The following is a 24940-nucleotide window of genomic DNA, read 5'->3' as shown; positions in this document are numbered from 1 at the left end:
TTAATTCACAGTTAATATGATGTGCTATTGACCCAAAAAAAAACTCTGCAAAGGCACACTGGGCCCTTGTCTGAGTGAACTAATGCAACACCTTTATCACTCGGCACATCCTCATAGTTCACTTGGCAGGGAGAATGAAAGGAAAGTCTGTAAACACACAATCAGGGGACGCAATGGTGAGGTAATTCATTGCGTCCTGTATGGAAAGAAATACTGTCAGTGACATCGGTTCCAAACAATTTCAAACGTCCATTATACACATATGAAGACTAAATATGTTGCATGCTGCTGATATACAAAGCCGTTACTATCATTAGATATATTTACATTAATATTTTGGCACTTTTCACTTTTTCTTGGAGTGCTTGGTTGGCAAAGCAAAGGGAAAGGGGGGTAGAGGAAGTAAGGAGACAACGGGGACTTCAGGGAACCCTCCTTATTGCACACGGCGGCAGTAGTAGCCCAAGACTTTACACTTCTCACACAGATGTTGCGGGTGCTCTTTGCTCTGGTCAGAAACGTCCAGGCCATCGGGTTTCTCTAAAGGACGCTGAGAAGAAAAGAACTTGTCAATCACACTTTGGAGTGCATGAACCAGAGTTATTGTTGTAAATTAAAATGGAAAGTAAATACAATTATCTTTGAAATAAAATATTTCTGTTTAAAGTTATAGCCAATTTTACAAACTTCATTGCCATGATGATGTATTGTCAACTAACCCTTAAAAGACTACATGATGACATGATGATTTAAAAAAAATTTACAGCTCAAATAATACATTAAAAGAATTAACCTCGATTTTTGCTTTATTTAAAGAAATGGACGAGTCTAAACCTTTTTTTGTGGTAATCATCATTATAACTTATATTGAACACAGAATAGGCCTTTAAAATCCTTTAAAAATGAATGTTCCAGGTCCAATACAAATTAAGCTCAATCAACTGCATTTGTGGCTAAATATTGACTACCACAAAAAAAAATATTTCAATATGTTGGATATAACTTGACAGACAGAGAAGTTAATTAGGTATAATTACACAGATAATTAGTTGGCCATTTAAAGCACACTAATATCATGTTAAATGTGCTGTAAGTGATTTATTTTTTTCATGGAAAGAAGTTATTGAATAAATGTCATGAGATATCTCACTGGTTCTGTGACAGATCTAGATTCTGTAAACAGCAAACAAAAATGTGTCCTCGGGCTGTTCAATTACGATTTCTGCCTGTCAATCATTTTTCACGTTCTCAGTATTTGCTGCAAATTATTGAAGCTTAAAGACATTTTTATGCCATGTTGCTCATAACAATAGTCAGTTGAGGGCGCTATTTTGCTGCTGTTGTTTTTGGCGACTGTTTCTGTTCAATATCTGTCTCAATAAAACGTCTTGGGTTACATGTGTAACCCTTGTTCCCTGAAAAAAGTGGAACGAGATGTTGCGCTGCTAGGCGCTACGAGCTGAATAATGTGTGGAACACGTCAATGAACATTGACCGGAATTTATAGCCTCGGCTGATGTAATCATTAGATGCACCTGAGGCCAGGCTATAAATGGATACGTCACCAGGTGTCGTCAGATACTTCTTTTTGAAGAGCAGTCCTGGGACGTCCAAGTGCGGCAAAGCAGCGCAACATCTCGTTCCGCTTTTTTCAGGGAACAAGGGATACACATGTAACCCGAGACGTTCCCTTTACAAAAAGCTTCACTACGATGTTGCGCTGCAAGCGCTAAGGGGAACGCAATACCCACGCCGCCGCACTTGGGGCTGTCCGGACCCCTACGGTTGTGCAGTGTACTCACAAAAACGCGAGAGGTCTCAGACATGAGCTTCAGGTGTCGACTCAAGGGCATAAGAGCCCGGAGTAGCATAAACATCTAAACCATTCAATTTTGATGAATGTGTGCGAAGAGAACCCTATCGCAACACAAACTTGTCATAAAAACTGATGAATGTGAGCGGAGAGGACCAGCCTGCCGCATCACAAACTTGTTCAGGCATGAGCTGAGATGTCGACTCAAGGGCATAAGAGCCCAGAGTAGCAAAGCATCTAAACCATAAAATTTGATTAATGCGTGCGGAGAGTACCAACCTGCCGCACCACATACTTGTTCGGTGTCAACTCAAGGGCGTAAGAGCCCAGAGTGGCAAGAACATCCAAACTATAAAAGTTTAATGAATTTGCGCGGAGAGGACCAACCTGCCGCACCACAAACTTGCTGCAGAGGGAGACCTCTAGCCAAGGCTTTAGAGGAGGAGAGCCCTCTGGTAGAGTGCGCCCTAAAACCTACTGGCGAAGCTTGACCGCGCGCCTCGTAGGCCCGGGCAGTAAGGTCCCTCACCCAAAGTGACAACTCGGTCACGGCTTCAAAGTGAAGAACTGCTGCCCTGACTTTACGCCACTAGCAAATGCGGTGGACATAATTCTGAAGGGCACAGACTGGACAAAGTCTGAGTAGTCTTTCGCTGCTCTGGCATTACAAACGGCAGGGAGCAGAAGGCTTAGAGAATGACTGGCCAGGGGTTGCGAAAGGCACCTTGGGCAGGTAGTCAGGGTGAGGGTGCAAAGAATGCTTTTGGTCCTACCTAGGGCAACTCAAAACAGGCCGGCAAAAGAGACAGAGCCTGTAGGTACCCAAGTCTAATTAGAGACGTAATTGCCATTTGAAAAACCATCTTGAGAGTCAGAAGTCTACCAAACGCTGACTCTAGAGGTTTTAAAAAGGGGGGTCTTACCCTATGAAGAGGTCCTAGCAAGGATGCCCACCCGCCCACCGAGGCGTGGCAAACCGAAGTGGAGGCCACATAGAACCTGGCAGTGGTGAGGCACGTGCCCGCTGACAGTTCTTTCTACAGAGACTCCAAAATTGAAGCAAACTGGCAGTTAGCTGGTTCTGTAATATGAACTTATTAGAAGGAAACGCATGCAGGCACATTAGTGCCATGTATGCGCCACCACGATCAGCCGGGGGGGGGGTTATTGACTCAGGGAGAAGTAGAGGAGACATTGCGCTATCAACAGAGGTGAAGAGGTCCTCTTCTGCCCTGTAAAATCTACCCAGATCAGTTCCAAGTGGAGGGAGCCCTAGCACTTGAAATGGTCTCGATAACCTCAGGAGAAAGCCCTGCGAACCTCAGTTGGTACCCTACAGGGGCTAAGCATGAAAGGTTTCACAATTCGGGCCGGGGATGAATATGTCCCCTGAGTCTGAGAAAGAAGGTCCTCCCTGTTCGGAATCGTCCAAGGCGAACCGTAGAGGAGAGATATTAACTCCGAGAACCATATCCTGTTCGGCCAGCGCAGCGCCATAAGTAGGAGGCAAGACCCTTGCTGGTGAACATTGGCCAAGACTCCTGGGAGCAGAGAAACCAGGGAAAGAAACGCATACAGATGCCCTGTGGGTCATGTATGTGACTTAACTTCCAGACCCAAGGGGGGGCTGGGTGACTCAGGGAGAAGTAGAGGAGACATTGCGCTATTCATAGAGGCGAAGAGGTCTTCTTCTGCCCTAAGATCTCACCCAAACTTGTTCCAAGTGGAAAAAGCCCGGCATTTAAAAAAGGTCTCGGAGAGAGCCCTGTGTCCCTCAGTTGGTACCCTTAGGGGCCAAACATGAAAGATTCCTCAATTTGGGGCAGGGATGAAATATTGCCCTGTGCCTGAGATAGAAGATCCTTCCTGTTCGGAATCGCCCAAGGCGAGCCGTTGAGGGAAGAGATTAGCTCCGAGAACCAAGCCCTGTTCGGCCAGCGAACTCTGGATAGCTACTACCTTAGGGTGGAGTTCTTAACTCCCCCGTTGGTATTTTCTGTCTGGACCGTAAATCTGCTCCCATACGGGCATCCAGGGATATAACTGACCTGAGTGACAGGAGCTTGCCCTGGGCCCTAAGGAGAACCCAACGTGTCAGAAATACAGCTGACAAGAACGTGGGTCTCCTTGATGATTCATGTAAGAGGCTACCGCTGTATTGTCCACCCGCACCAAGACATGGCAGCCTCAGGAGGAGGTATTTCAGGGCCAGGAATACAGCCATCAACCCGAGACAGTGACTGTGACAACCGAGCTGACGACCCTCCTATCCCCTTAAGCTGGATCGACCACTTAAGGCCGCTACCCCGCCCATCAGGGAGGCGCCTGTCGTTAGCAGCCTGCGACAACAAGACGCACTCTAGAGTGGGACCCAAGGCAGAAAACCGGGTCTGAACCACATAGAAAGGGAACGAAGCCTGAGGCGCGTAACCCTATTTAGCCTAGGGGTTTTGGCCCTTGGAAGAAATCCCCTGGCTTTTGACCACAGCAAAAATGGTCTCATGAGCAGGAGGTCCAGAGGGATCACCGTGGACGCTGCTCAGCCCTGAGACCTGGAAATCGCTGATACTGATAACAGTGCAACATTGACCTAGCCTGACTTTGCTCAGGGTGATCTGAATGGACTCAATACTAGCGGCAGACAGTTGTGCCCGCATTGTGATTGAACTCCATACGATGCCCCGATTGACAGTGTTCTGAGTGGGAGAGAGGACGCTTTTCTTGGCGTTGAGCCTCAACCCCAGAGAAACAGATGAGCTAAGACGATGTCCCTGTGCTGAACTGCCAGTTCCTGGAACTGTGCTAGGATCAGCCAGTCGTCTACATAATTCAGAATGCAGATGCCCCGGAGTCGCAAGGAGCCAGCGCTACATCATGCATTGTGAATGTGCGGGTAAAAAGGGCTAGGCTGGGTGAAAGAACCTGACCCTGGAAGGCTTCGCCCCCGGAAGTATAGAAGTGCGTCATAAGATCGATGGTGACCAGCCAAATGAGTTGTAGGGCTTGAGACACGACCGTCTTGACAGGCATCATCTTGGACTTGAACACCCACGGGTAGTTCAAGCTTTAAGATCTAAGCCAGACGCCACCCCTCACCCTCCATGGGTAACGGGAAGTATTTAGTGTAATAACCTAACTCCTCTCTGGAAGGGGAACACATACCATGGCCCCTTTAACCAGGAGATTGAGTTTTTTTTTTTTACAAAAAAGAAACCGGCTTACGGTAGTGAGAACACCGCTGAAACACGGAAAAGCTGCAAGTGAATTAAATCCTGACGCTCTTATAAGACCCACAGAAAAGAATATATCTGGCAGGAGTTTCCACGCTGCCAGGATCTCTGAGATGGGTATTATATTTTAACACTTCCTGTTGAGGGTTGTCAGGTGTTTCAGCGCCCTGAATAAAATGCAGGAACAGCAAAAACACCCAATTTTGATGGAAGCCTCTGCAACCCGAAACACCAAGAGGTGGCGGGAATGGAGGGGCTTCAAGGGGGTACCGGAGGGGTGAAGTGAAGCACGCCACCGTCCCGAGGGGAGCTACCCCTAATCTAGGTGCAAGACCATCAGGGTTTTCTCTTGGGTCTTGCTTCGGGGCTGGCGAGGGCGGCGAGACTGTCCCCAATCCCTGGGAGGAGGAGCACGATTCGCCACGCTTTGCTTTTGAGCCTCCCTTCAGTCAGGACCGAGGCGGTCTGCAGCTTGGTCGCCAGCCGCAGAACCCACACTCAGGTCGCCCAGGGGTCAGCCTGGTACGCCTGTAAAACAGCATAGTGTGCAGAGCAGCACCAGCCTGACCTGCTGCTTGATAAGCCCTTCCCACTAAAGTGGAGGTTGTCCTACAAGGCTTTGAGGGGAGAGAGGGCTTCTTAAGTGACGATGCCGAGCCCGGCGAGAGATAGCCCGCAAGCGTCCGACCGGCGTGCCTCAACACCCATGATAGTCGAATATAATGACGTCGAGGGTATGCGAACACGGGAAGAAAATATATATATACAAATATATATACAAAGATACAAAGCCAGCATGACAACCAGAGAGAGAAGACTGTAGTGAATCTTTGTCTTGGACATAATGTAAAAAACGTTGAGAATATGTGTAAGCCAAATCTTTTTGGCTGTTGATCACAAATAATACTTCTGCAATAATTTGTTTTCCCACCCATTGCTTTTTGAAGATCATTTTACAATCTTGTTATTCTTTCCTGTACATCTCAGCTGCACTCCTTGAATTATGGTAAACCAGGTTACAATGGGCCATTGGGAGGAGACAGTGCTGTAACCCAAGGGAGTGTTTGCTCAAGAGTCAAAAGCTTTCGTGAATAATACTATGAGGAAAGGTCTAATACCTCTACAAATTAATAATTTGGCTACAATGGTCTGATGCTCTTAATAAGCACACTGAATTCCAGCCAAAAATGAAAAAGGACTTTATATAATACCTCTGTTCCATGTCTGCTCTCATACTGTAAAGATGTCTGTCTAGTTCCTGTGCATGTCATTAAATATGAAAATGATAAAAGCAGGGATCTCCAGACGCCTACCTCCCTAAGAAAATTTTGGCACAAGTCTGACTATTTTATACAACAGCACGGTATTGGTGCAACAGAGATACTTTCACACAATCACCCAATAGGAACTGTTGGGAAAGATAAACTTTACAGTGTATCTTTACAAATTTGGAGCATTGAATGATTTCATTACTCCACATCTTGGAATTGTGAGAAAACAATAAAAACAGAATTTTCATACATTTGCTTTAGTTTCAGCACAGGAGAAAAAGCTGCAAAACCTTAAAGGCTTTTTGATATATATTGAGCTGCACATCTCACACGCTTACTGCAGGAAACATGTTAAGTGGGTGAGACCGAAAAGCTACAGAATTCGCCAACAGCTCCTTCTGTATAATGGCTGCAAATTCATTTGGATGCTAAATTATTTACAGAAAAATTCATTGAAACGAATGTGTCCCTATCAGAGATGCAAAACATATCCATTTGTATGCATACTTCACTGAACTGTGTAGAGTATTGCTTAAATTCATGGTTAACCAGTGACTATGCAGACATCTTTATTTAATCATGATATCATTAATTGTTTCTATTCATACATTACACATTACTGTGTAGTGTATCCATACTCTTTTGCAGTGTTATTATCGTTAACAAAAACGGTTAACACTTTACATTCTATTCGTTAATATTAGTTCATGCTTTCAGTATCATGAACTTGCAATTACTTTTTTATAGCATTTATTAATCTTATGTAATGTAATTCATCAAAATACTATTATTCATTGTTAGATAACTTATGTTAACATAAACCTTTTAATGTAAAAAACCTAATTAGTATAAGTAGAAATTAACTAAATTAATTAATTAATATAAGTACAAGTTAAGCTCAATCGACAGCATTTGTGGCATAATATTGATTAGCATTAAGATTTAAATTTGGCCTGGGTGGCTCAGCAAGTAAAGCCGCTGACTACCACACCTGGAGTCGCGAGTTTGAATCCAGGGCGTGCTGAGTGACTCCAGTCAGGCTTCCTAAGCAACCAAGTTGGCCCGGTTGCTAAGGAGAGTAGAGTCAGACGGGGTAACCTCCTCGTGGTCACTATAATGTGGTTCTCGCTCTCGGTGGGGCGCGTCGTGAGTTGATGCTGTGGAGAATAGCTTGAAGCCTCCACACGCGCGACGTCTTCATGGTAACGCACTCAAAAAGCCATGTGATAAGATGCGTGGATTGACGGTCACAGAGGCAACTGAGATTCGTCCTCTGCTACCCGGATTGACACTACGCCACCATGAGGACCTAGAGTGCATTGGGAATTGGGTATACCAAATTGCCGAGAAAAGGGGAGAAACAAATGCAAACATCGAGGTGACAGAGTGGCACTTACAATGGAAGTGAATTGGGGTCAATATTTGTAGATTAAAATACTTACTGTTTCAAAAGATTAGCCACAAGAGATAAATATGCATGTAAACATGATTTCAGTATGATAAATCGCTTACTAATGTGCAAAATTATAGCCAATTTTACAATTTGTTGCCATAATGATGTAGTGTCAACAAACCCTAAAATCTTAAAACGACTGTAAAAATGACAATTTATACAACTTTACTGATCAAATAATACATGAATTTTAACTGAAGAATAAATGTAAGCACTTTTATCAAATTATCAGCTTCACATTTCTGCCTTTAAACCCTCCAAAAATTGGCCAAATTCACTTCCATTGTAAGTGGCTCACTGTAACCTTGATTAATTTATTTTATTTTTTTTAAGAAAAGGAGTGACAAGTCAAAATAACATTATGCCACAGATGCTGTCAATTGACCTTAAATTGTACTGAACCTGAAATATTCCTTTAACTTTAACCAAGATTAATAAATGCTGTAAAGGTACTGTTTACTTTTAGTTTATGTTAACTATTGTGTTCAACGATGATAACAAATACAACCCAGTGTTTCCCATTAATAACCTAGGCTGTGGCAGCCCACCACAGTTTCATAATGAACCAAAAATATTTTTACACTATAACATAAAATATCTCTAATGTTGTCTTTTGCGCCCTTGCTTCAACAAAGCATATCTCACTCCCAGTCCGTCAGCCTCAACCCCACCCCCTGCTGTATGAGCGCATGCTCACACACACATGCACTGGAACCAATTATCTAACATTAAAGTTTTTAACACGTAGTTATTAAATGCCCTTTTTTTCTCTCCGGACAATAACTTTTACTCGGGCAAGTGAATGACCAATTTAGTTGTCTGGAGTACAAGCACATGACAATGCTTAATGTCGAGCCCTGGCTTAAATGTATGCTCTAGTCGATTTTGTGTTTTGACCATTCGTGAACTGCATTTATCTTGTTTACCATGCTTTGTGGGTGACTTTTTTGCCATTTCATCACAAATCATATCTACACAACCAATGTGTTTATGATTAAATTACTACTAGAACACAAAATTGTTTACAAGAGCACAAAGTTCTTCATAGATCTAGCCTCCTAATTTTGCCCTCAAATTGCACCAGATTGATGCATTTAACTTTCAAAAGTACAACATGCCCCCAGACCCCCCCTAGAGGGTCTGAGGTCCATCCACCACAGTCACCCACTCACAAAATCCTGTGGGAAACACTGCGTGTTACTAAAGCAAAATGAAAAAAAAAAAAAAATTGTAACATAACATGGAAAATGTAACTAAACTTGAAGGCAAAATTAAAGAAATAAATAAAATGACCAAGAATTTATTTGGATTTATCTTTTAAATTTGATCTTAATAAAATGTGAAACCTTTACAACCCGCCATAATTACACATATAAATTACACAAGACAGCAGTAACACCAAACAGCCCAAAGAAATTTAAAGGCATTAAACATTAATGCATTATCTTTGGCAGCCCTAAAATACTATAAAATAGAAAAAATAAAATAAAATAAAATAGAAAGCACTGAAGAAAAGCTCTAAAACAGCACTTCATAGAAAAAAAAATAATAGAATGACAACTAACAAAAACTAAACTAAATTGAAAGGAAACTGTTTAAATAAAATAGAAATATATTCAAAGCTATAAATAGCCTGCTTCCCTGATTATTAATTCTTCCTGAAAAAGGAGCCCTTCTCAAGGGGTATTTGGAATAGATGGATGCCTTGGGTTTGTGTCTCAGGTTTCAAGGGTACCCATTGGGCCCCATCCACAAGAACTTCTTGGAAGATTACACAGTGTGTGTACAGATGGTACACACACAGGCCTATAGTTAAGTCCCAGATTAGAAAAAACTTGCATCTATTATTTTAGTGTTTTATTTTTAGTGATATATTATATGAGCTGTTACAAGAATTTCACTGTACCTGTTTATGAGGATACACATTGATATGGCATTTGATGCATTCTTGTCCCATGTTGGCCCAGGAGTTCCCACTCATCCACTTCCTCTTGCATTTAGGGCACTTGTATTCACCAAAACACCTCTTCTTCCCTTGGTATGGAGTCAGTCCTTCACCTTTGGGTCTGGCCTGAGTGGACATGATGGAGGGAGAGTTTGATTAATTAGATGAACACAGAATTTAGCTCAGAAGATCTACAGTCACCAGATCAGCTAAAACAGCTCTGACCTTAGTTTAGGTGTTATGACAAATCTGTGACCAACCAAATTTAATGCAAATAAGTAAGGTAGTGTGCACTCACTTTGTTGTTATTGGGGGATTGGAGAATACAACTTCCTAATTCTTGCTTAATCCATCCAGCATTCGACAGTCATAAAAATGTGAATAGTTACATTGCAGTAACATTAACGTTAAAATGCATAGCTTCTTTTGTTTATTAATGATAAGAGATTTTAAATATAAGATGAGGAAATAACACAGTACAATTTACGACCACACACATTTAATGCAAATGGCATTTTTTTATTTTTTTTTGTATCATAGAACTGGGCAACACAGCCTTCCTATGTTTTCCACAGACCATCATCTATCAAGTATTTAGAGATTTACAAATAGCTTGCAGTCGATAGGTTATATAGCTCTAGTTTATATATTTAACCTGAAATAAATAAGCCGGTATGTGAATCCAAATATTGCATGGGTTTATAACTAGTGTTATATTTTTAATATATAAATATAGGCTTGTGTATTAAAGTGTAATTTGAAAACAGATGTCAATTCTTGGAATAGTATGTTAACAGCAGAGTAGTGCAGACCTAAACTCATTATAATGGCAAGGGCTATGGTGAAGTCCTGTAGCAATTACAACACTAAAAACATTTAATACCATCACAACTGATTCTGTGCTGTAGTGCAGAAAAATGCAGAAAAAGCATCTAAACAAAATGTTTGTGCTGCTAACTTGAAATAGGATACTGCTCTTGACTAGTGTATTGTCTTAGACTGAAAGAGATGATTTGTGTGGTATGGCAGACCTCTTCTGGAGGGTTTAGACTCCAAACCACAGCACAAATTTGAGAAGCCTGAATATGAAGAATTTTTATGATTTTAATTATGTAAGTGAATTCAAACCTCAGATAATTTCAGTGTGATCTAAACAGGCTCTCAGGTCATGGAGTTCAACATATTTCCCTTTTCCCTTAAAGGGAGATCTCATTCAAATATTTGTACACAGCCTCATGTTGTTCCAAACACAGCATGACGAGGAGGACGGCGTGGCCGGCCGTGTTGGGGCACGGCCAGCGCTGAATCAGCTGATCAGCGGGAGAGCAAATAAGGGCCGGCCGGAGACGCCGGATCGAGAGAGAAAGACGCACGCGGCCGCGTTGCATGTGTGTCTGTTTATGTTTGTTTTAAGTTCATTTATATCATTAAAGTTTATGTTTATTTTTCAGCTGGTTCCTGCCTCCTCCTTGCCCGTCCTTATACTGTTACCCATGTATTACATTCTTTATTCAGTGGAACACAAAAGATGTTAATCTTTAAATTGGAAAAACATGAGGGTAAACTATCTCTTTAGAAAACTTAAAAGTAAACAAAAAGTAAGAGAAGAGAAAAGTAGCCAGAGGTATTGCATTATGAACCCATCTGAGTGGCTGTGATTTTTACTAAATTGCTGAGACACAAAAAAGGATTTATGATGTGAATGCATGCATAACCGTGTGTAATCTCGCATTACCAATTGCCCCTTTCCCAGGCTGCCGGAGTGTTTATTCCACAATCTTCAGGGGATCGAGTAGCCTAAAGCTGCTTTAATGGTGAGAGGATTTGGAAGTGAAGTTCCAGGATCCCATCTGGGTAACGAGAGGTGATATCATTCATTAGCATCTGCTCCTACCCACCCAGACTCAACTGGCCAGCTAACACGCTGTGTGCAAAAGTTCCTCCTCCCCAACATGACTCAACCACTGTCAACAAAACTGTCGAAACAGCTGGAAACCATGACCGTTGTGGCTGTTGTTTGGCTATAATTTCAAACTTCAAAAAAAGACTGACGCAAGGCTATCTCCATGATGATGCCAATCCCTTGAATAGTAATGCTGGTGGTCTGATGTGGGTGGGGTCCCAAATCTGAGAAAAGGCTAAATAATCAAAACGATAAGTGCCGTCAGTACCACTGATGCAGGCTTTCCATCACGGGTTCTTTTAAACATTTAGTAATTAACTCATCATGGAGTGTGATTTTGGTATTATGGGCTGCCCAATGGTGTGAGATTCTAGCATATGCCAAATCAACTGTTTTTGACAACCTGGACTCATAGAATCATGGAACGTTCCTGGTGAAATGAACAATCAAAGTTCTACAAAAACATTGACTTTTATTCCCTTTACCAGTAAAACTACAGATTAACACTTTTCACCATGATCTAACTTGTAAGGTGATACATTTTTAGGTTGTATTATATAACCAACTACATTTACAAGCTTGTTTAAGCCCAATGAAATTGCCTGGCAAATCAACTGATAGAGCAGTGCACTGTCTATGCCAAGGGCCTAAAGAACATGACACTGAAAATGTCACAGAAGCCCTACAAAATGATGTTGCTTCAGCAATAACCACGTAATATTATTTAGCAAAAATTTTGCCAAAGTCACATCATTTACATGAGATCAGACTAGACAGAGTTAAAGGGATAGTTGATCCAAAAATTTAAATTCTGTCATTATCTACCTACTCAACTCCATGTCGTTCAAAACCCTTATGAACTTTTTTTTCTGTCGTAAACAAAAGGGAAAGTTTTAAAAGAATGTTCATGCTGCTCTCATTCATACAATGAAAGTAGATGGGGACTAGGGGCTGCCAAGCTTCAAAAAGGTCAGAAAACTCATCATAAAAGCATAAGTAATCCACATGAATTATGCTCTATATTCCAAGTCTTCTGAAGAGATACATTAGCTTTGTGTAAGGAACAGGCCAAAATATATTTTCTGAAAATCTTGCTTGACATTCAAGGTTTAATAATATTCCATGGAAAAGAGAAGCATGGACATTCTGCAATAAATAACTCCATTTGTGTTCCATAGAAGAAAAACCATCATAAAAGGAAAGATATGAGGGTGTGTAAATGCTGACATCATTTTCATTTTTGGGTGAACTATTCCTTTAAAGCTTAGTATAAAACCCATGTCTATCAAAATCAGCCTATGCCTCACTATGTATGCTAAACTTTCTTTAGATTAGTTACTTTTCACCATCCTTTTTTGCATGATGCTGAGTTATGAAGTCATGAAGTCATGGCTGCTCAGCACATAGTGAGCAGTTCAGCTCAAATTGTAAGTGTGCACAACAGGACAGGCACTTGCAAGTTACAGCATCTCAATAAGAGAGATTTGATTAGCAGCCTTGAAGAATTCACAACTCTATGAAAAAGACTCTATATATCCAGCACTGCAGTGGGCCCTGGGCGAGTGCCAGAGGACACACATGATATTCTGTTTACAGCAGTCTGACCTATTTTGGTTGTGTTTTTAATAGATTTCAAACCATTAGCGGTACACAGGCAATGTTAAGCAAACCTGGTGAAATCAACATTTTGAGACTCTAGAGGTTGGATTGAAAGTTTCTGTAGCAGTAATGTAATCAAATAAAAACCATTAACTTAAAACATAGTCTTATAACAGCATGTATTGTTACACCTAAAGTGTGTACCCCTATCATAACTGAATTGGAAAAAATAATGTATGTTTTCAAACAGATTTCCCAAATATTCCCCATGTCTTCCATTAATTATTTCAGCATAAACTTAATTAACATAATGTAACTCCTTTTTCATTGTACATCATGACAGTGTCCTTGGCAATCATGATTTCAAGCTCGATTACACTTCCTACAGCGGCATCTAGTGCTCAGTTTATGCCAAGCACTAGGAGGTGTAATCGAAGCTTGAAATCATGACCATCCCTAAAGACTGCAATGGCAGTGAAAAAGGAGTTATATTTCAGTCTGTTCTCACCCAAAAGCAACTGGTTAGCTTTAAAAGACATTGATCAAACCAGTGGAGTTACTTTTATGCTAGCGTTATCTCCTTTTTAGAGCTTCAAATGCCTGATTACCATTCACTTGCATATCATTGTATGGCAGTGGTGGCTCAGCGGTTAAGGCTCTGGGTTAGCCCCAACACCACCAAGACACCACTGTTGGGCCCCTATCTGCTCCAGGGGTGCCGTATCATGGCTGACCCTGCACTCTGACCTGATATGATATGTGAAAAATAAATAATTTCACCATGTATATGCAGAAATGTATGTATAATGTGTGACAATTGATCAATTTATATTTATATATTTATTATACATACAGCACTGAGATATACTTATAAGAGTCTTCATTTGTGTTCAGCAGAAGAAAGTCATACACATCTTAGATGGCAAGAGGGTGAGTAAATGATTACAGAATTAACATTTTTGAGTGAACTAACCCTTTAAGTTTTAAATATGAATGAAAGCAAAATGAAAAAAATAAAAAAAATCCATAAACAGTGTTGGTTTGTACTTTTTTCTTTAAATAGGCTGCTGTAAATAAACAATTTGTTTAGCATTTGGAACATATTATTCAACCACCGGATCTGAAATCCACAAACCCCAGAACCCCAGATTTACTATGCTATTGTTTTGCTTTGAGAATATTCTTCCCAAAAAACAAGCAATTGATTTCCCACAAAACACTCCCTATTATCCAACAGCAACAATATCAGAGAAATTCAGGAAATTGAGAGTTGCAGCGAGAGTTGCATTTACATGCTTCCAATGATCATGGTATAAATATTGTGGGGTGTGCGTGTGTGTGTGTGTGTGTGTGTGTGTTGGGGGGGGGGGGTTTACAAGCTTGTGTTGATACCTCCCCCCATCCCCCCTGGAATCTACGCCCTTGCTTAGAGCCACCACAAGGGAAATGTACTAAACTAATAGCATTGACAGTAATGATACAGTCTAAACAAATATTGACCAAAGTCTGTGTGTTTCAGATTGGTGTTTACACAGTTCTATCCAGTGCATTGCTCTGGAAGTAATGTGACCATTTTAACCCAAATCTAACTTGGAACATAATGGACACAGCAGGTTTGTGTAAATCAATCTGGTTTTGTTTGTCCAATGAAAACAGAGCTAAAAGACAGGAAGGGAATCGATAAAAGCAACAATGAATAAAGAGCTGATGTTTGGTATATCTTTCCCAACCTGTCTGTGAATATGTGTCAAGTCTATGTTTCCTTCAGAGGCAATTTGCATTAAGGTTAAGAGGTTTTTGGAGGGAGGCCTCACACTTTCCAGCTTATTTTTTGTAACAAAAAGTGGACTATAACTATAAACACACACAAATATTCACTGCCCATCCACAGCTGGTAATGTCAATCCAATGTTCCAAATACCATCAATCCACCTTAAAGGAATAGTTCATCAAAACATTTAAAATGATGTAATTATTTACATTATTATGTATTATTAACCCTCAAGTCATTCCAAACTCATATGACTTCCTTTTCCTTGATGGAACACAAAAGGTGAACATAAAAGTAGGCTAATCCATACGACTCAAGTCTTCTGAAGCTATACGATGACTTTGTGTGAGGAACAGGCCTAAATTTAAGTCATTGTTCACTGAAAGTCTTGAACTCTCATCCGAGTTCAAAAGGGAAATAGGGAATTTGTAAACAAATCGTTCTTTTGAATAAAATCTTTTCAGTGAATTAGTTGATCCCTTCATAAGACTGGTCTGAATGATTAGTTAATGCTGCAGTGGTTAACAGCTCTCTGTAAGGGAAGATTATCACTGTATAACGAATTTCGCTCTGTTCCTCACACAAAGTTGTCAGATGACTTCAGAACACTTGAAATATAGTGCATGAGTCATATGGACTAATTTTAGAGTTTGATAGCCCTGTCCTCAATCATTTTAATTATATGGAAAAGAGCGGCCAGGATATTCTTCAAAACAATAATTTTTTTAATGTTTGTAATGACACAATGGTGAGCACATAATGGAAATTTTTGGGTGAACTATTTCTTTAATCCTCCGCAGTAACTTAAGCAGCCATGGATGCAAACAAGGTTGCTCTCAGAGTACCAAGCAGAAAGTCTCTTAGTTTGGCAAATGCTCAGGACATTAGATAGAAGTATCTAGTGACTGTAAATGCTTAAGGAGAAGGGAGATCAGATGAAGCATCTCCTTTCACCATCCCTCCAGCTGTGGTCCCTATGGAGACTGAAGGGGGGGGGGCACTGGCAGCAGAGCCGACCTCCCCAAAACAGGACAAATACCATAGCACGGCAGTCATCGCTCACAGCTGGAGACACTCCTCCAATCAGGCCCTACAGGACTGAAGGGGAAGGAAATCCGAAGCAGATGGATTCCACACTGGTACAACATGAGAAAACACTGAAAGTCCCTTTTTTAAATCACCCCTCTGCTTTCAATTAAGACTGTATAGATTAACTATAGGGTGCCAGAGGAGAAAAAGAGAGATAGTGATTTAGAGAATTAGTGTTTGGAGGCATCCATCAGACAAAAGATAAGACTGCATATCAAATGAGAGGGAAATGTTATACTGTGAATGGTTTGTTCAGAGTGAGTTCAAAATAAAAACTGTGTATTCAGGTAGTTTTCACATAATGTGTCCATAAGCTTATACCTTAGTTCTGTAAAATTTTCACAATTTCTAATTTCCTTTTTACCTTCGTCGTTTTTTTCTAATGGTCAGCAGTATGACAAATTAATTTAAAAAGCTGCATTCATAGTAATTATAAAATAATTAGCGAAATGCTGTTTAAAATATTTTTTAAAATGGTTTTACTATGCATGTCAACTATCCATTCACTTATCATTTAAATATATTTATATAAAAAATGTGACCACATTTTGACTGGTCTATGTGTAATTTTTCTGTGTGCAAAATGAAGGAATTTGCTGGAAGAGTGGCTCTGATGTTTAAGCAAATTCTTGGAGGTAATTGCACAAAAACCACCTCTTTGGCCACTGCTGCCAAAGTTTGGTTTTGCAAGGAAATGCATGTCAAATCCTGGAGCTGAGAATCAACAAGAGACAAAAATCAAAACACTTTTTTTAACATGCACTTACACAAAAAATGCTATGTTTACAAAACACAAAAAAGTAAAATGCACATAATGTTTGTCAAATCATGAAAGCCACAGTGTTGGTTAGCTGGCCTACCACAACAGATCAAACATTGCAATTCATTATTCATTCTTCTAAATATCACCCAAATGATCTGTCTGATTTAAATAAAGTTGAACTCGTTGACATAAATACATGCACAGAAAAACAGGACATTTCTTAGAAGAAGAGCAGTTTCACACAGAACACTAAGCACCACTAACCAGGGTTGTGGACTTGAGTCGCGTAACTTGGACTTGACTTGGACAAATTTGATGACTTGCGACTCGACATAATCAAAGAAAACTTGCGACTTAACTTAGACTTTGACAACGTTGACTTGCAACTTGACTTGGACTCAAGCCCTCTGACTTGGAAAGACTTGATACATTCTAAAAACCAAATATCAGAGTTGTACATTTAAAAATGGGCAGTAAATCAACAATTAATTTTACCCAATAAACAATTAATCCGTTTTTCAAATTTGCACTTCCACACTCCACGAGAGGACCAAGTTTGAAGATCGCACATTCAAGGACGACACATCCAAAATGATCCCAAAGGTAAAATCTTTTGGATATAAAGAATACAATATCGAAGGCAACAAAAGGATTGCAACATGTATAACCAGTGGTTCAAAATTACAGACGCTTTATTTTGTGAGGCATCTGAAAACCCACAGACAGGTATGTTGCTAAATTTGACATGTCAGCTATGGTTCAGTAGCATTTAAATAACAGTGTTAGCTGGGTTAGTTTGCTAGCTACTAGGGATGGGACTATATATCACATTTATATATATATTGCAAACCAAACAATATGACAAACCATACCGAGGCAAAACTCAATATTTCGAAATTTGCAACAAACATCAAACATCATAACCTCTCTATCGCTTGATTTGACCTCTACTGTGCTTTTTTCTACACTGTATACAGGGTTTGCACAAGGTCCTTGAAGTGCTTAAAGTTAGCTTTTAGAAATGTAAGTACTTGAATACCTGGACATTCACCTTTTCTGTTGGAAAATGCTTGAGATTAAAACAGAACTTTCCTTCCATGTAATGTGTCCATCAAAGATCCTGCAATCCACTTTCATTGAATGATGTCTCTTTTAATATAATTCATGTTCTTAACAGTAAGATAAATATAAATGTACATTTTAATCACATATTGCACGGATGAGCTAAAAAAAGAGATTTATCTCTCTTTAATAAATCGGGGCACCTGCGTGAGTCTGTATGATGCTTTTAGCTTGTCAAAATGTTAGTGCCATTTTTGACCTTGTTAAAGGCTTATTCCAGGTTCAATATAAATTAAGCTCAATTGACATCTTTTTGTGGCATAATACTGATTACCACCAAAAGCACTCGTCCATCCTTTTCTTTAATATAACCAAAAATCTGATACAGAGAGGCACTTACAATGGAAGTGAATGGGGGACAATTTTTTAATGTTAAAATACTCACTGTTTCAAAAGTATAGCCACAAGACATAAACAATATGAGTGTTAACATGACTAACACTCTAACTAACCTTTTCTGTGTAAAGTTATAGCCAATTTTACAACTTTGTTGCCATGATGATGTAATGTCAACAAACACTAAAGCAACTGTACAAATACATTTTAAAATACTTTACAGTTCAAATAATACCCAAGTTTTAAGAGAAGAATTAAAGTGCTTTTATAAAGTTATAATCTTCAAATTTCTGCCTTATAAATCCTTCATTCACTACGTAAGTGCCTCACTGTAACCTCAATTTATTTATTTTTCTTAAGACATGGAGGGAGTTGAAATTAATTTGTGGTAATCAACATTATTTTAATCAACTTTAATCAAACCTGGAATATTTCTTTAAGACACATTTTTAACTTTCAAGCACATCCCTAGGTAGACAAATTGAACTGAGATACTGTAGATTGGTGCCCTTAGTGAAAATCGTCTAGGTTACAGATGTAACCTCCGTACCCTGATGGAGGGAACTAGACGTTGTGTCGAAGAAGCGACACTAGGGGTCTCTCTTGAGCACCAAATATGCCTCTGGTCTATGAAAAAAGGCCAATGGGAATTAGGCAGACAGTATTGGCATACCCCGCCCCGGACATACGGGTATAAAAGCGGGCAAATATGTCGAGTTCATTCAGGAATTGGGCCGAGCCTAGCCGGGCCTCTTTTCTCTCTATGTTTCTCGCATAGAGCCAAAGCGGCTGGGGCCCATACACGCATCGTGGGATGTGGGTCTTACCCAGTTTCCTAATCTTTCAGGGGGAATAGACCCTGCAGAGACCACACCTGCCCAAGAACGGGGAAGTAAGTGGCGAGATACATCACATGGGCCCCTCAGGTCACATGTGGAGAAAATAGCGGAGTGGTAGATCCAGCCTCAAGGAGGGGGGAGTTGCTACAGCACGGTGACCGGAGGGCAGCTGGAACTGCCTAAGGGAGACGCGTGTCCTCTAGCAAGGAGACCGTACCACAGAATATACACACAGGAGGAGTCCACGCAGGAATCCGGTCCTGTGGAGCACCTATTCCAGTACAGGTAGATTAAGTACCCATAGTGTATTGGGTCAGCGAATTCCTCAGCCGAATTGCGGACCCACAGGGCTAGGGAGGTGCCAACCAGGGATCCGAATATATGGAATCTCCTGGGAGAGAAAGCGCACAGTTTTACCTCGACCGAGGGAAAGGGCGCTAGGTGCAAGCGATCCACCCGGTCAGTTCATCAGCGTGTTACCGAGTTCTACCGGCTCGGACCTGAGAAGACACGGGACGATATTGACTGAACCCTGAGAATGTAAAATCTCACAAAGGTATAAGTTGTTGCCCAACCCGCTGCTCTACATATGTCTGCCAGGGAGGTGCCCCTGTCCAGTGCCCACGAGGATGCAACACTCCTTGTTCAGTGTGCTAAGATCACGGGGGGGGGGTGGTGTCACGGCCTGGGTGTAGTAGGCCAATGAAATGGCATCCTGTGGGAGAGCCTCTGTTTGGAGACAGCGTTCCCTTTCCGCTGTCCGCCAAAGCAGACAAAGAGCTGCTCTGAACGTCTAAAGCTCTGCGTCTCTGAAGGGCATGGTAGGAACCTTGGGAACGTAGCCCGGTCACGGTCTTAGGATCACATGGGTGTCTGCCGGACCGAACTCCAGGCAAGTGTCGCTAACAGAGAATGCTTGCAGGTCCCTGACCCCCTTTATGGAGGCGAGCGCGATCAGCAGGGCAGTTTTTAGAGAGAGGGCCCTGAGTCCAACTGATTCTAGTGGCTCGAAGGGGGATCTCTGAAGGCCCATGAGGACCACTGAGAGATCCCAGGAGGGGAACAGGCTTGGCCGGGAAGGATTTAACCTCCGGACGACTCTTAGGAACCTGATGATTAAGTCGTGCTTACCCAAAGACTTGCCGTCTACTGTGTCGTGGTGGGCTGCAATAGCAGCAACATACACCTTCAAGGTGGACAGGGACAGCCTCCCCTCCAGCCTCTCCTGCAGGAATAGGAGCACTGACCTAACTGCGCACCTTTGTGGGTCTTCAGCCCAGGAAGAACACCAATTTACGCAACAAGCGCCACTTCAGGGCATAAAGTTGCCTGATAGAGGGGCTCTGGCTTGGCTGATTGTGTCTACGACGGCAGGTGGTAGACCAGCTAGATCTTCCGCGTCCCATCCAGGGGCCAGACGTGGAGGTTCCAGAGGTCTCGATGTGGGTGCCAGAGCGTGCCCCATCCCTGAGAAGGAAGGTCCTTCCTCAGGGGAATTTGCCAGGGAGGGGCTGTTGCGAGGAGTACGAGGTCCGAGAACCAGGCCCAGGTGGGCCAGTAAGGAGCCACTAGGGTGAATTGCTCCTCATCCTCCCTGACCTTGCACAGCACCTGTGCAAGAAGGCTCACTGGGGAAAATGCGTACTTGCGCAGCCCTGAGGGCCAGCGAGTCTGTCCCGAGGGGAGCCTCTGTTCAGGCATACCAGAGCAGGCTATGGGAGGTCTCTTGGGAGGCAAACAGGTCTACATGGGCCTTGCCGAATCGTTCCCAAATCAGCTGAACCGACTGGGGGTGAAGCCTCCACTCTCCATCGGGCCAATGTTGACGTGACAGTGCGTCCGCCATCGCATTGAGGTTGCCGGGGATGTGAGTGGCGTGCAGCAACTTGAGTCAGGGCTGGCTCAAAAGGAGGAGACGATGGGTGAGTCGTGACATGTGGCTGAAGCATACGCCGCCATGCCGATTTATGTACGCTACCGCGGTGGTGCTGTCTGACCTGACTAGGAAATGTTTATCTCGAACTAACGGGAGAAACTTCCGAAGGGCAAAGAATACAGTCAGCAACTCTAGGCAGTTGATGTGCCAGCGCAGCAGGGCCCCTTTCCAACGGCCTGCGGCTGCATGCCTGTTGCACACGGCGCCCCAACCCGATCTGGTGGCGTCGGTCGTGACCAGGACGCGTCAGGACACCTGCTGCAGGGGCACTCCTGCCCGTAAAAAGCAGAGGTCTGTCCAGGGTTTGAACGTTTGGCAGCAGGCGGGGGTGATTGTTACCCGATGCGTGCCGTGGTGTCTGGGTCTGCACTGAGTCTGAAGCCAGTGCTGAAGCGGTCTCATATGCATCAACCCCAGCGCTGCGACCGCCGCGGAGGCCGCCATATGCCCCAGCAGCATCTGGAAAAGTTTTAAAGGGACCGTTGCGCCTGGCCTTGAAGATAGCGAGACAGTCCAGCACTGACTGCGCACGCTCGTTGGTGAGGCGTGCTAACATCGAGACTGAGTCTAACTCCATGCCGAGAAAACCGGGGTGATTTTGCTCTTTTCTTGGTTGACCTGAAGCCCCAAGCGGCTGAGGTGCCTGAGCACCTAGTCTCTGTGAGTGCATAGTAACTCTCGGGAGTGGGCCAGTAAGAGCCAGTCGTTGTCCCTATAAACTCTTTTAAGTTTCTTGCGCTGTCGAAGCGCCCAGGTGCAAATTGCACTGCCGTGCAGAGAAGGAGAAAGCCGCTGTAATGCACCGTCGAATCCAACAGGCAAGCGTCAGAGGAAAACAGGAACAGGGTGTGTGACTCGCAGTTGACTGCAACACGACCATCGGCTCCGAAGAAAATTTCTGAATCAAGTTGACGTATTTGCCCACTTTTATACCCGTATGTCTGGGGGCGGGGTATGCAAATACTGTCTGCCTAATTCCCATTGGCCTTTTTTCATAGACCAGAGGCATATTAGGCGCTCAAGAGAGACCCCTAGTGTCGCTTCTTCGACACAACGTCGAAGTGAGCGACAGACGGGGAAATACAGTATATCTCAAATGAAATTGAACTGGGAAGTGATGAACATATTTAAAAGCCTTCCTGATAGTAATAAATATACATTTTATATAGTAATTAATACTCAGACACTAATTTGGGCAAAGAGCACTTATGACTTGTTTAAGATTTGAAGCTTAAAGTTGAGGACTTGACTTGGACTTGCCTATCTTGACATTGGACTTGACTTGAGACTTGAATGTGAAGACTTGAGACATACTTGTGACTTGTAAAACAATGACTTAGTCCCACCTCTGGAATATCACACACCATAGATATCTACTGTTAATTATGATAAGCCTGCTATAAACTGAGCCTATCCCAACCCATAAAATAAAACTAATTTTATTTGCTTTATTTACTTTACATTTTCCAATTAAGGACACCTCCATTTATCTCAAAATGGAGGTTCCCCTTCTGTCGCTCTCTCCACGTTGTGTCAGAGAAGCGACACTAGGGGTCTCTCTTGAGCGCCGATATTCACCTCTGAACTATGAAAAAAGGCCAATGAGAGTTGGCAACCAGTATTTGCATGTCTCGCCCCAGGACATACGGGTATTTAAGCGGCGCAAATACGGGAGTTCATTCAGAAAATTTCTTCGGAGCCGATGGTCGTGTTTGCAGACTGCTGCGTTTTACACACTGAGTTCCTGCTATCCTCTGCTGCATGCAGTTGGATTCTACGGCGCACAACAGCGGCTTTCTCCTGTTTGCACGGCTGTGCACTTCCTGTCCCTGAGCGCATCGACAGTTGCAGATAAGAAAGATCTCTCACGAGTTCTTTCATTCATAAAAGAGTGATTTTATTTAAAAGAGTAATTTCCTCTAAAAGAGCAAAAAACACAGCGGCGTTGAACGTCCTTTTAAGGACGCATCTTTATAAAGATGCCTTTCCGCCCCTGTGTTGTTCCTGGATGCGGTAGAGTACTCTCCGCTTCCGACGGCCACAGGCGTTGTCTCGTGTGTCTGGGCAGTGATCACACTGAGGCTGTGTTTGTGGATGGAGGCTGTGTTTGTGGATGACCATGACAACGTTGCGGTCGCGGCTTGCTTACAACCGTAAGCAAGCCACTCCAGCCGCCCCCCGCGTCGCTCCTTCTTCCCATGGGATTGAGGACGATGCGGCTGGCGATGGAGGCGATTCGGGGATGGCAGCGGGTGCAGCTCCGCCGGGTACGCCCCCTCGGACCACCCGCACCCCGGCACGCTCGTTGACTCCCGTCCCCGCTCGAGGTGGCGGCGACTCGCCTCACAGCCACTCTGCCTACCCTCTTGCGATGGAAGCAGATGAGTTCGGCGCGACATCGGAGGGCGTGGGCTCTGATGCTGAGGGCTCCTCTGGGCTGCCACCTTCGGGCTTGCACGCCCAGGAGGAGGCCGACGCACAGATGTCCGATATGCTTTCCCGGGCAGCCAACAGCGTGGGCCTGGATTGGAACCCTCCATCCTCCCCACAGCCATCACGGCTGGACGATTGGTTCTTGGGCGTGGGGCGCCACTCACAGCCTCGCCCCCCCCCGGTTCCTTTCTTCCCGGAGGTGCATGATGAGCTGACGTATTCGTGGAGAGCACCCCTCTCCATTCGTCGCACCACCACCTGCTCATCCGCCCTCGCCACCCTCGACGGCGGAGCGCGCCACGGGTACACGGAGATCCCCTAGGTGGATAGAGCTGTTGCGCTCCACTTATGTCCCGGAAGCACTACCACCTGGCGGGGGCCGCCCTGTACTCCCTTCCCGGTCCTGTAGAGCAACATCCTCGCTCACCGTGAAGGCCTACAGCGCTACCGGACGCGCCGCTTCCGCCCTGCATGCCATGGCTCTCCTGCAGGTCCACCAAGCCAAGGCAATTCGCAACATGCACGGGGGTGGCCCTGATCCCGACACGCTACAGGAACTGCACTCAGCGACAGACCTCGCCCTGAGAGCGATGAAGGTCACAGCGCAGGCACTTGGGCAGGCGATGGCCACTCTGGTGGTCCAGGAACGTCAGCAATGGCTGGACTTGGTTGAGATGCGTGAAGCTGACAAGACTCGCTTCCTCAACGCCCCTGTCTCCCAGTTCGGCCTCTTCGGCGACACCGTTGAGGACTTTGCCCAGCAGTTCTCCCTGGTGAAGAAGCAGACGGAGGCCATTTCGCACATCATGCCGCGCCGCAAGCTTGCCGCCACGGCCCAGGACCCACCTGCTCGCCGAGGGCGTCCTCCCGCGGCCAGAAGACCTTCTGCTCCGCCCCAACCTGGGCCCAGCTCTCAGCCCCGGCGTCGAGCAAACCGCAGGAAGCGTACGCCCCCTGCCTCACGGACCCCTTCGAGGACCCGGAAGGCTCCCAAGCGTCCCTGAGACAGCGGACCCAGAGGACGAGAAGTTAGCTCCGGAGGTGGTAAGACCGCTCCGTCCCCCGGTGGAGGGCCGGGAGGAGAATCTTTTGTTTTTTCATTTGCCGCACAAAGAGCTATTTCCTTTACCTCTGGGTCACATGGCCCGCAAATGCCGTTCTCACGGCACTTTGCTTTAAGGCCTCAACAGTCTCGGCTCCCAGGATGCGGTGCTTCTGCCCTCAGCCCCACGACTGTTCCCCGGCCGGCCGGTTCAGACGAGTCCAGAGGTCGCCAGCATCAGACCTCCTCCTCAGTCACGAACAAGGTAAGTGCTTTGAGTTTATTCTCAGCACCAGAGCCTCGGAACGCCACAGCGCCTCCCGACGCCACGTTACCTGTTCCGCACTGCTGCGAAGCCCCGCCGGGTACGTCCAAAATACTCGTCCCCTTGGTGC

At 43.9% G+C, this 24940-nt stretch overlaps 1 protein-coding gene across 1 annotated transcript in view; it reads right to left on the bottom strand.

Annotated features, from left to right (window-relative positions):
* Positions 1 to 401: 401 nt before the first annotated feature.
* The window catches only part of LOC127660508 (zinc finger CCHC domain-containing protein 24-like), a 71529-nt gene continuing 46990 nt past the window's right edge, over positions 402 to 24940 (bottom strand). The window contains exons 3-4 of the mRNA XM_052150790.1: positions 9674 to 9838; positions 402 to 550 (exon numbers count right to left, since the gene is read on the bottom strand). Of these exons, the coding sequence (XP_052006750.1) occupies positions 437 to 550; positions 9674 to 9838 (279 nt within the window). The 3' untranslated portion in view covers positions 402 to 436. The remainder of the gene's footprint in view (positions 551 to 9673; positions 9839 to 24940) is intronic.

Source organism: Xyrauchen texanus, chromosome 20, assembly GCF_025860055.1.
Source record: "Xyrauchen texanus isolate HMW12.3.18 chromosome 20, RBS_HiC_50CHRs, whole genome shotgun sequence".
In the NCBI taxonomy this organism is placed as follows: domain Eukaryota; kingdom Metazoa; phylum Chordata; class Actinopteri; order Cypriniformes; family Catostomidae; genus Xyrauchen; species Xyrauchen texanus.
This window is presented reverse-complemented; position numbering and strand designations above follow the sequence as displayed.